The 13,141-nt window shown below is 35.0% G+C and overlaps 2 protein-coding genes across 6 annotated transcripts in view; one reads left to right on the top strand and one right to left on the bottom strand.

The window, feature by feature from the left end:
• The window catches only part of LOC133644289 (olfactomedin-like protein 2B), a 43,043-nt gene that overhangs the window by 2,482 nt on the left and 27,420 nt on the right, over positions 1 to 13,141 (bottom strand). For both annotated transcript variants that reach the window (XM_062038660.1, XM_062038661.1), the window contains exon 7: positions 7,025 to 7,201. In XM_062038660.1, coding sequence (XP_061894644.1) covers positions 7,025 to 7,201 — 177 coding nt within the window. The remainder of the gene's footprint in view (positions 1 to 7,024; positions 7,202 to 13,141) is intronic.
• Positions 10,533 to 13,141, top strand: part of si:dkeyp-82a1.6 (torsin-1A-interacting protein 2) — a 53,999-nt gene continuing 51,390 nt past the window's right edge. For all 4 annotated transcript variants that reach the window (XM_062038666.1, XM_062038665.1, XM_062038664.1 and 1 more), the window contains exon 1: positions 10,533 to 10,671. The gene's annotated coding sequence lies outside the window, so the exon portion shown is untranslated. The remainder of the gene's footprint in view (positions 10,672 to 13,141) is intronic.

Below are 13,141 nucleotides of genomic sequence, written 5' to 3'. Positions count from 1 at the left end.
ACAAGAATAGACTGTCGAGTTTCAGATGAAAGTTCTCTTTTTGTGGCCATTTTAAGTGTTTAATTAACCCCACAAATGTGATGCTCCAGAAACTCAATCTGCTCAAAGGAAGGTCAGTTTTGTAGCTTCTGTAACGAGCTAAACTGTTTTCAGATGTGTGAACATGATTGCACAAGGGTTTTCTAATCATCAATTAGCCTTCTGAGCCAATGAGCAAACACATTGTACCATTAGAACACTGGAGTGATAGTTGCTGGAAATGGGCCTCTATACACCTATGTAGATATTGCACCAAAAACCAGACATTTGCAGCTAGAATAGTCATTTACCACATTAGCAATGTATAGAGTGTATTTCTTTAAAGTTAAGACTAGTTTAAAGTTATCTTCATTGAAAATAAGGACATTTCAATGTGACCCCAAACTTTTGAACGGTAGTGTATAAGTAATATATAAGCTGGTAAAAGGGTTCAATAGGCCATAAAATGAGTAAATTGTGGAGTTGGTAAAAGGGCTTCAAAACATTCAAAAAGGACATTTGTTGAACTGGGTCACATGGCCAAAGGACAATATGAAATCACAAAGTTTGTAGGAGATAATACAACAATCCCGTAAAAGACTGGAAACAAGTCAATTGTAGGAGTTGATAAAAAGGTATTCAAAAGATAAAGGTTAGTAAAAAGATCTCGGAAACAAAGCAGAAGTTGGTCAAACTGAAGTTGAAGTCAGTTGAAATTGGCAGAACAGTAAAAAGCGACAGGAAATAAGGAAGTTTGCAGGCGGTGATCCAACTTTATAAATTTAGAGTTGGTACTACAGCTGAGGAAAGCTACTAAGGACATACGTACATAAGGAAGTTTGTGATAGTTGGTTGCGTGTTCAAGATTGGAAATCATATAAGCTAGTAAAAGGGCAAAATAAGTAAATTGTGAAATTGGTGAAAGGGCTTAAAAACAATCACTAATAATATTTGTTGAACTGGATCAAATGACAAAAGAACAACAACAAAAAATCGCAAAGTTTGTAGGAAAGTACAACGATCTCGTAAAAGACTGGAAATAAGTCAATTGTAGGAGTTGATAAAAAGGTCTTCAAAAGAGAAAGCTTGAAAGGGTTGGTAAAAAGATATTGGAAACAAAACAGAAGTTGGTACAACTGAAGTTGAAGTCAGTTGAAGTTGGCAGAACAGGAAAAAGCGACAGGAAATAAGGAAGTTTGCAAGCGGTAATCCAACTTTATGAATTTAAAGTTGGTACTACAGCTGAGGAAAGCTACTGTACATAAGGAAGTTTGTGATAGTTGGTTGTGTGTTCAAGATTGGAAATCATATAAGCTAGTAAAAGGGCAAAATAAGTAAATTGTGAAATTGGTGAAAGGGCTTAAAAACAATCAATAATAATATTTGTTGAACTGGATCAAATGACAAAAGAACAACAACAACAAATCGCAAAGTTTGTAGGAAAGTACAACAATCTCGTAAAAGACTGGAAATAAGTAAACTGTAGGAGTTGATAAAAAGGTCTTCAAAAGAGAAAGCTTGAAAGGGTTGGTGAAAAGATCTTGGAAACAAAACAGAAGTTGGTAAAACTGAAGTTGAAGTCAGTTGAAGTTGGCAGAACGGGAAAAAGCGACAGGAAATAAGGAAGTTTGCAAGCGGTAATCCAACTTTATAAATTTAAAGTTGGTACTACAGCTGAGGAAAGCTACTGTACATAAGGAAGTGTGTGATAGTTAGTTGTGTGTTCAAGATTGGAAATCATATAAGCCGGTAAAAGGGCGAAATAAGTATATTGTGGAATTGGTGAAAGGGCTTAAAAATAATCAATAATAACCTTTGTTGAACTGGATCAAATGACAAAAGAACAACAACAAAAAATCGCAAAGTTTGTAGGAAAGTACAACAATCTCGTAAAAGACTGGAAATAAGTAAACTGTAGGAGTTGATAAAAAGGTCTTCAAAAGAGAAAGCTTGAAAGGGTTGGTGAAAAGATCTTGGAAACAAAACAGAAGTTGGTAAAACTGAAGTTGAAGTCAGTTGAAGTTGGCAGAACAGGAAAAAGCGACAGGAAATAAGGAAGTTTGCAAGCGGTAATCCAACTTTATAAATTTAAAGTTGGTACTACAGCTGAGGAAAGCTACTGTACATAAGGAAGTTTGGGATAGTTGGTTGCGTGTTCAAGATTGGAAATCATATAAGCTAGTAAAAGGGCAAAATAAGTAAATTGTGAAATTGGTGAAAGGGCTTAAAAACAATCAATAATAATATTTGTTGAACTGGATCAAATGACAAAAGAACAACAACAACAAATCGCAAAGTTTGTAGGAAAGTACAACGATCTCGTAAAAGACTGGAAATAAGTAAACTGTAGGAGTTCATAAAAAGGTCTTCAAAAGAGAAAGCTTGAAAGGGTTGGTAAAAAGATCTTGGAAACAAAACAGAAGTTGGTAAAACTGAAGTTGAAGTCAGTTGAAGTTGGCAGAACGGGAAAAAGCGACAGGAAATAAGGAAGTTTGCAAGCGGTAATCCAACTTTATAAATTTAAAGTTGGTACTACAGCTGAGGAAAGCTACTGTACATAAGGAAGTTTGGGATAGTTGGTTGCGTGTTCAAGATTGGAAATCATATAAGCTAGTAAAAGGGCAAAATAAGTAAATTGTGAAATTGGTGAAAGGGCTTAAAAACAATCAATAATAATATTTGTTGAACTGGATCAAATGACAAAAGAACAACAACAACAAATCGCAAAGTTTGTAGGAAAGTACAACGATCTCGTAAAAGACTGGAAATAAGTAAACTGTAGGAGTTCATAAAAAGGTCTTCAAAAGAGAAAGCTTGAAAGGGTTGGTAAAAAGATCTTGGAAACAAAACAGAAGTTGGTAAAACTGAAGTTGAAGTCAGTTGAAGTTGGCAGAACGGGAAAAAGCGACAGGAAATAAGGAAGTTTGCAAGCGGTAATCCAACTTTATAAATTTAAAGTTGGTACTACAGCTGCGGAAAGCTACTGTACATAAGGAAGTGTGTGATGGTTGGTTGTGTGTTCAAGATTGGAAATCATATAAGATGGTAAAAGGGCAAAATAAGTAAATTGTGGAATTGGTGAAAGGGCTTAAAAATAATCAATAATAACCTTTGTTGAACTGGATCAAATGGCAAAAGAACAAAATAAAATTATTTGTAGGATATAGTACAACAATCCCATAAAAGACTGGAAATAAGTAAATTGTAGGAGTTGATAAAAAGGTCTTCAAAAGATCGGGTTGGTAAAAAGATCTTGGGGAAAAAACAGAAGTTGGTAGAACAGTAACAAGCGACAGGAAATAAGGAAGTTTGCAGGCGGTAATCCAACTGTATACATTTAGAGTTGGTACTACAGTTGAGGAAAGCTACTGTACATAAGGAAGTTTTTGATGGTTGTGTGTTCAAGATTGGAAAATATATAAGTAATATGTAAGCTGGTAAAAGGGTTCAATAGGCCATAAAATGAGTAAATTGTGGAGTTGGTAAAAGGGCTTCAAAACATTCAAAAAGGACATTTGTTGAACTGGCTCACATGGCCAAAGGACAATATGAAATCACAAAGTCTGTAGGAGATAATACAACAATCCCATAAAAGACTGGAAACAAGTCAATTGTAGGAGTTGATAAAAGGGTCTTCAAAAGACAACAAAGCTTGAGAGTGTTGGTAAAAAGATCTTGGAAGAAGTTGGTCAAACTGAAGTTGAAGTTGGCAGAACAGTAAAAAGAGACAGGAAATAAGGAAGTTTGCAAGCGGTAATTTGATTTTAATACAAAAATGTTTATCTTGATAGATTGAAAGTTAACACCAATTTGTTGACTGATGAACATTATCACATAGTTTATTAAGAGATAAAGTTAGAATACTATTAACCGCAACATGTAAATGTACAAAAAACCCAACATTACAATTTATACATTTTCAGAACGTGCTTGTTCTATTTTTAAACAAAGAAAACAATCTGAAGTTGTCTTCATTTTTAAATTATCGTGCTGTGATTTTACCAGTCCGGCCCACTTGGGAGTAGATTTTTCTCCGTGTGGCGCCCGATCTAAAATGCGTTTGACACCCCTGGCCTAGAGTAACTGCTAAAGGGGCCTAAGAAACAAAATAGGTAAGTTTGTAAGAGTTGGTAAACGGCCCTTAAAAGATGCAAAATAAGAACGCTGCTAAAGGAAACATAAGGAGGGCATTTTTTGGAGTGGGTCCAAAGGCTAAAGAACCGGATATCTCGCAGTTTTTGGGAGATTAAAAAAAATGCCAGTCGATAAAACACCCAAAGACGATAAGAAATAAGGAAATTTTTATGCGCTGCTAAAATGTTCTGGAATAGATGAAAAAGGAGATTTTCTGGAGAATGATAAAATAGCTCAAAGTTATTAGGAGATGGAAAAACTTCCAGTAAATGAGGCGCTCAGAGACAATAATGACATTTTAATTTGTATGGTCTGCTAAAATGTTCTAGAAAAGACGAAAAAGGAGATTTGTTTGTTTGTTAGAATGGGTCAAGTGGCCATATGACATCACGTAGTTGGTACGAGGGTAAACATCATCCAATAAATGATTTTAAAAAAAGATTGGAAATAAGGAAAAATAGTCTAGAAAATCAGAATCAAAATCACAAATACTTTAATAATGCCTGAGGGGACTATAAGTTTAATTTTCAGCACAATCCCATTCAAGAGCAGACAAACATTACAGGGAGACAGAACAGGATCGGTGACGTGTCTGCCAACTTCCGGCGCCCCTTACAAAAAAGGTGAGAAACAGGTAAATGCTGGGGAGGGGGTGAGAAAAAAAAAATTCAGACCAAGCCTGGGTCCCTGGAGAGGGGGTCCAGACTGAGGCCAAGGGGGGAAAAACTCATAGCCATAGCACACATAAACGTGTGTTAAAGTACCAATGATTGTCACACACACACACTAGGTGTGGCGAAATTATTCTCTCCATTTGACCCATCACCCTTGATCACCCCCTGGGAGGTGAGGGGAGCAGTGGGCAGCAGCGGTGGCCGCGCCCGGGAATCATTTTTGGTGATTTAACCCCCAATTCCAACCCTTGATGCTGGGTGCCAAGCAGGGAGGTAATGGGTCCCATTTTTATAGTCTTTGGTATGACTCGGCTGGGGTTTGAACTCACAACCTACCGATCTCAGGGCGGACACTCTAACCACTAGGCCACTGAGTAGGTAAGGGAGAAACATCAAAACAATTAAAAGAGCAGAGCTGATGCAACCAGCCACTTCTACACACAGCCACAAAAGTAAAACAACAACAACAACAAAAACATATACACTGTGGTGGCCTTCTGAAGTGTTCCATGCCATCGTCTGCTGGGGTGGGGGGAGCATGGCCAGAGACAGGAGCAGACCCAATAAAGCAACTAAGAGAGCCGACTCCACCCCTGGCCGTATGTATATATATATATATATATATATATATATATATATATATATATATATATATATATATATATATATATATATATATATATATATATATATATATATATATATATATATATATATATATATATATATATATATATAAAACAGCGATGTTTCTTGTATAGGTAAAAATGCCAAAAACTGATCCGTCTTAGAAAAATCGGTCAAGAGTTAATACAAAAAAAAGTGAGAAAGGTACGAAAAAAGGAAGTCTGGATGATACATTAAAACAAGCAAGTAAATGAGGGATTTCGAAGCACTGCTATGTTGGAATCCTTATTAATAATAATACTGTTGTTGATATTATTCATTTTTGTTTGACTACTTTTGGATTGTTTTGTGTCATGCATGTGTGTCCTCTCAATTGCTCTGTTGATTGCTATTCTGAGTGTTACTGGTTTGGTTTTGGAATTGTATTTTTATGGAATTATTGTGTATCATTTTGATGGACTGATTAATAAAAAAGAACATCAATCAGTACATTTTAGCAGTAAAGACTGGAGAGAAGCATTAGTCATATTTACAAAAGATAAATACTGTAAGGCTGGGGTGTCCAAAGTGCGGCCCGGGGGCCATTGTTTACCGGCCCGCCACACATTCTGGAAATACTATTGTAAAAATAAAAAAGAACATTAAAAAAAGTGGAATGAGGTGAAATCTAACAAAAAAAAAGTTGCAATGTTGACACAAGAGCTGCCGTGCAGGCTGTTTTTTTTTCTTTTGTCTTTCTTCATTTTTCTTTTTTTGCCATTGCTCAAAAAAAAACTATAATGACAAAAAAATCCATGTTATAATGAATTATTTTCAGGGCTCCAATTACTTCAAATATTTCACTTTAAAATGTTTTATGTGGTAAATATTGCATATATTGTGTAGTAGCCATATAAAAACATCAAAGTTGTCTTTGACAAAAGCGCATAAAACAAACAAAATAATAGTTCCAGCATAAAATCGACAGATATATCTGAAGTTGATCTCGTAACTTAAGTGTTGAAAGTAAAAGAAAAACCTAATAAAAATGTATCACTTTATGAGTGGGGGACCTTTTGGATCCCAAATATATTTAGTGATTTTTTATTTATCTTTTCACTTTGATTATTTGAAAATATGAAAGACTTAAAATCAATGGTGTCCTGCATTATTGATTTTTTAGGGCTGTAATTACTAAATACTGCATATTTCAGTTTTACTATAAAAAAAACTAAGTTGTTTTTGACAGAAAAGCCCTAAAACATTTTTTATTTTATTTGTATTACTTTATATCAACTTGAAGTTGATATAGAGATTTACTGTAAGTGTTAAATAATTTAAAAAAAATACTAATCTGACTTATTTTTAACATTTTAATGACTGAGACCCTTTATGGTCCCCGGGACCCCTAAAGGTAAAATAAATAAAAAAATGCATATATTTTGTTATGGTTTGAAAATGAAAAATATCAAAATGGCCCCCACATGCTTTAATTTTTCGGTGTGCGGCCCTCAGTGGAAAAAGTTTGGACACCCCTGCTGTAAGGGCTTTGGGGGGAGTCAATCATGCTAAATATGGGAGAATTATTGTACCTTTCTTGAAGACTTCCATGTTGTGGAACTCCAAGAGGTTGTTGCCGTAATAGAAGTTGGTGACATAAATCCTGTTGCTGTTGGACTTGGGATCCTTCATCCAAGCGCCTTCCTTCTTGCCGTAGGTGTTGTGAGTCACCGGCTCAGAGATGGTTGCCAGAGTGTCCTTACATTCTTCTGTGGAAACAAAGACCCCCAAAGGTTATGAGAGAAGATTCCAGAAGCGTCCTGCAGACCTACAGGGAAGAATCTGAAAATAATTACCAGCCTTGTGCACGGGCGGCAGGTTGCCATATTGCAACATGACAAATATCTTACGGCTTTATTCTTATTCATATGCTAGCTGCTGGATTCTACCTTTATATACAAACCCCCAAAACTGTGAAGTTGGCACGTTGTGTAATTTGTAAATAAAAACAGAATACAATGATTTGCAAATCCTTTTCAACTTATATTCAATTGAATAGACTGCAAAGACAAGATATTTAATGTTCGAACTGAGAAACATTTTTTTTTTTTTGCAAACAATCATTAACTTCGAATTTAATGGCAGCAACACGTTGCAAAAAAGTTGGCACAGGGGCATTTTCACCACTGTGTTACATCACCTTTCCTTTTAACAACACTCAGTAAACGTTTGGGAACTGAGGAGACCAATTTTTGAAGCTTTTCAGGTGGAATTCTTTCCCATTCTTGCTTGATGTACAGCTTAAGTTGTTCAACAGTCCGGGGGTCTCCGTTGTGGTATTTTAGGCTTCATAATGTGCCACACATTTTCAATGGGAGACAGGTCTGGACTACAGGCAGGCCAGTCTAGTACCCGCACTATTTTACTATGAAGCCACACCATTGTAACACGTGGCTTGGCATTGTCTTGCTGAAATAAGCAGGGGCGTCCATGATAACGTTGCTTAGTTGGCAACATATGTTGCTCCAAAACCTGTATGTACCTTTCAGCATTAATGGTGCTTTCACAGATGTGTAAGTTACCCATTCCTTGGGCACTAATACACCCCCATACCATCACAGATGCTGGTTTTTGAACTTTGCGCCTATAACAATATAACAAAAGAATCAACAATTATTTTCCTTTTTGTTTCGGAGGACACGACATCCTCAAGTTTCCAACAACTAATTAAAATGTGGACTCGTCAGACCACAAAACACTTTTCCACTTTGCATCAGTCCATCTTAGATAAGCTCGGGCCCAGCAAAGCCTGCGGCGTTTCTGGGTGTTGTTGATAAATGGCTTTCGCTTTGCATAGTAGAGTTTTTATCTTGAACTTACAAAAGTAGCGACAAACTGTAGTTACTGACAGTCGTTTTCTGAAGTGTTCCTGATCCAATGTGGTGATATCCTTTACACAATAATGTCGCTTTTTGATGCAGTACCGCCTTAGGGATCGAAGGTCCGTAATATTATTGCTTTCATGCAGTGATTTCTCCAGATTCTCCAAACCTTTTGATGATATTACGGAGCGTAGATGGTGAAATCCCTAAATTCCTTGCAATAGCTCGTTGAGAAATGTTGTTCTTAAACTGTTCCACAATTTGCTCACGCATTTGTTCACAAAGTGGTGACCCTCGCCCCATCCTTGGAAGCTGCTTTTATACCCGATCATGGCACCCACCTGTTCCCAATTAGCCTGTTCACCTGTGGGATGTTCCAAATAAGTGTTTGATGAGCATTCCTCAACTTTTTGAGTCTTTTTTGCCACTTGTGCCAGCTTTTTTTGAAACATGTTGCAGGCATCAAAATTCCAAATTAGCTAATATTTGCAAAAAATAACAAAGTTTTCCGGTTCGAACGTTAAGTATCTTGTCTTTGCAGTCTATTCAATTGAATATAGGGTGAAAAGGATTTGCAAATCATTGTATTCTGTTTTTATTTACCATTTACACAACGTGCCAACTTCACTGGTTTTGGGTTTTGTAATAACCTCAGCCCGTATGCCACCATTTTGTATGCTTTTTCTTTGGAAATGACCATCATTTCATGCACTGGCCTACAATACAATAATGGCTGCATCTGGCAAAATAAAGTGTAAGTGTCAAATAACACTACTTTTCTTGCAAATGTTTTATTTTAAATGTCGTTTATGTCTGACGTCACTAGACCCTCATCACCAACCTTACCCACACACACTATTCACATATGGAAAATACTTTAGATTATTAAATATTTCAAATAGTCAAATGGTTAAAATCCTTAACTTAATGGGTGTGTAGTAGTTTGAATAAAACCTGTATTTTTAAAAAGTGATTTATAAGAAAACAATGCGTGTGACGTAAGGGCGCATGCGCGAGCACCGACGAGCAGGTGATTGCGATACGATTTTAACTGATTTTAAAGGTTAATTGTACCTTTGCAACCTCATTATACTATTTGCTAAGTTTTATATTCATAAATGTAAGTTCTCTTAATACCCGACCTGTTTTTGTGCCTTTAAAAACAACTAGAACTCTACTTATGTAGTATATGTAGAATATATGTATATATCATTTATACATTATATATATAATATATTACATATATTATATTATTTATTATTATTCTTGTCTATTGTGAGCGAACTGTGGTGCTGAATTTCCCCCAGGGATCAATAAAGTACTTTCTATTCTATTCTATACTATTCTATTCTATTCTATTCTATTCTATTCTATTCTACTTTAAAACACTCTCTACCTCTAACAATTAAAAAGCTGTGAAAACTTTGATGCTGTGTTCCAAATTTAAATTATTTACGGAACTTGTGTGAGCCTATGGCTTTGCATTTTGTTATATATATATATATATATATATATATATATATATATATATATATATATATATATATATATATATATATATATATATATATATATATATATATATATATATATATATATATATATATATATATATATATATTATATTTTGCATTCTATTTTAGTTACTTTATTGAGTTTACAACCCCCTGGCGCTGTTTTGTACTTGTTTTGATTATTATTATGTATTGATTGTTTATACATTTTGCATATTATAAGTAACGGTTTATAAAATAGAAAATAAAAAAAATGATTTTAAAGGTTCGAAAGTCCTAAAATGGTATTGTGCGAACATAAATACATTTTCGTCGAGGCTCTCAACAAAAGGAGACGTTCACATAAATAAAATGAGAAGTAATGAGAACAATATAATTAAACACTCTCCAAATAGAAAATGTAAAATTGTTAATATTGCACTTCGATGATAGCCGATGAGTCATAAACAGATGCAGGAAATTGCATACCGTAAATCGATTTTAGGCGTAGCTGCTGACAGAAGCCATATGTATATTTGTTATATAATTTCATAGTTGGTGACAATAAATAAATACAATGCCTAAATATAAGTTCATATTGTACACATGATGTGATTAAAAAGGTATTTCCTGGGGTTAATCCATGCAAGTTTATGTTAACTTTATTTTTGTTACAAACCCATGTAAATTGGAGGGGAATATATTTTTTTGTTCCGGTTTGGTCACATTGTTGGGGGGGACAATTAATATGTGACGGAATTAAGGAAGCAGCATGTGACAACACGTGTTTGATGGAGAAGACGTTAATGGAGTCTCGGATTGAAAATAAACTTTATTCCCCTTGGAGTTCATGAGGCCAATGAGGTATGATTCTTTCTGATATCGATGTGTTTTCTTTTTATTGGATGTCAAGACTAATTGTAAGTTCTGTTTGCCTATTTTATTAGTCCTGACGGCATATATTTGGCATCGTTGGTAACGTAAAGAAGACGTGGCTAAAATAAATGTCAGTGAGCAAAACGAACGACTTGAGCCTTGATTAAGACCTCGGAGGGAGTAACATTACATAATACTAATTGTTTCCTGCACACAGTAGTGATGGGTTGATGAGGCGTCATGAAGCGTTTCGACACATTGCACAACTGTATTGATACTGTGTCGATACTGTGTCACTAAATACTGACATCTGCTGGACATTAAAAATCCCTACAGGCAACCTGTGGACCGACTCAACTGACACGTGATTTTATGACCTAGTACGGGGGTCGGCAACCCGCGGCTCTAGAGCCGCATGCGGCTCTTTAGCGCCGCCCTAGTGGCTCTCTGGAGATTTTTCAAAAATGTATGAAGAATGGAAAAAGATGAGGGGAAAAAATCAATTTTTTTGTTTCAGAATGTTTTCTGTGGGAGGACAAACATGACATAAACCTCGCTAATTGTTATAAATCACAATGTTTATATTAAACATGCTTCACTGATTCGAGTATTTGGCGAGCGCCGTTTTGTCCTACTAATTTTGGCGGTCCTTGAACTCGCCGTACAGTTTGTGTCCATGTATAACTTTCTCCGACTTTCTAGGACGTGCTTTATGCCACTTTTTCTATCTCATTTTGTCCACCACACTTTTAACGTTGGGCATGAGTGCACAAAGGTGAGTTTTGTTGATGTTATTGACTTGTGTGGAGTGCTAATCAGACATATTTGGTCACTGCGTGACTGCAAGCTAATCGATGCTAACATGCTATTTAGGCTAGCTATATGTACATATTGCATATGCCTCATTTGTAGCTATATTTGAGGTCATTTAGTTTCCTTTAAGTCCTCTTAATTACATTTATATCTCATGTAATATGGCTTTTAATTTTTTGCGGCTCCAGACAGATTTGTTTTTGTATTTTTGGTCCAATATGGCTCTTTCAACATTTTGGGTTGCCGACCCCTGACCTAGTATATACAATAATATAAACCAAGTCATTGTATTTCATTTAGGATTATTTCATATCTTCATTTAAATTAAAATATATGTGTATCTTTTTTAGATACAGTCAATAATTAATGTGAACATGTATCATAACATGGAAATCTAAGAGAACGTGTTGTTAATGAGGATGCTTGTGGACTGGGAATTTTTTTATTTTTTATTTTTACACATTTTTAATAAAAAAAATAACAGTTTTTCCAATGTTTTAAATTTTAGACGATTTCTCTTCTTAGTTATTATTTCTCCGGCTGTAGAAAACACCCGCTCACAGGGCACAGAGGAGGCGTCAGTGCGACACAGTTCGCGTATCGGTCACAGGGTTTTGCTCTATTGAGCTCGACGCATGCGTCGATGCATCGGTGTTGCCGGACCTATCACTAGCACACAGCAATATACTGCATATACTATATATATTATATATATATATATATATATATATATATATATATATATATATATATATATATATATATATATATATATATATATATATATATATATATATATATATATATGTATATATATATATATATATGTATATATGTATATATATATATATATATATATATATACATACATATATATATATATATGTATATATGTATATATATATATATATATACATATATATATATATGTATATATATATATATATATATATATACATATATATATATATATATATATATATGTATATATGTATATATATATATATATATATACATGTATATATATATATATATATATATATATATATATATATATATATATATATACACAGTCACTATCAAAAGTTTACATACAATTATAAATAACATAATGTCATGGCTGTCTTGAGTTTCCAATAATTTGTAGTAGAGATGTCCGATAATATCGGCCTGCCGATATTATCGGCCGATAAATGCTTTAAAATGTAACATCGGAAATTATCGGTATCTGTTTCAACCTCCCGATTTTCCCGGGAGACTCCCGAATTTCAGTGCCCCTCCCGAAAATCTCCCGGGGTAACCATTCTCCCGAATTTCTCCCGATTTCCACCAGGACAACATTATTGGGGGCGTGCCTTAAAGGCACTGCCTTTAGCGTCCTCTACAACCTGTCCACTTTTCCTCCATTCAAACAGCGTACCGGCCCAGTCACATAATATATGTGGCTTTTACACACACATGAGTGAATGCAAGGCATACTTGATCAACAGCCATACAGGTCACACTGAGGGTAGCCGTATAAACAACTTTAACACTGTTACAAATATGCGCCACACTGTGAACCCACACCAAACAAGAATGACAAACACATTTCGGGAGAACATCCGCACCGTAACACAACATAAACACAACGGAACAAATACCC

This window comes from Entelurus aequoreus, linkage group LG27 (assembly GCF_033978785.1).
Source record: "Entelurus aequoreus isolate RoL-2023_Sb linkage group LG27, RoL_Eaeq_v1.1, whole genome shotgun sequence".
Taxonomy (NCBI): domain Eukaryota; kingdom Metazoa; phylum Chordata; class Actinopteri; order Syngnathiformes; family Syngnathidae; genus Entelurus; species Entelurus aequoreus.
Note: the sequence above shows the minus strand (reverse complement) of the source record. Positions and strands in the feature narration are given on the sequence as shown.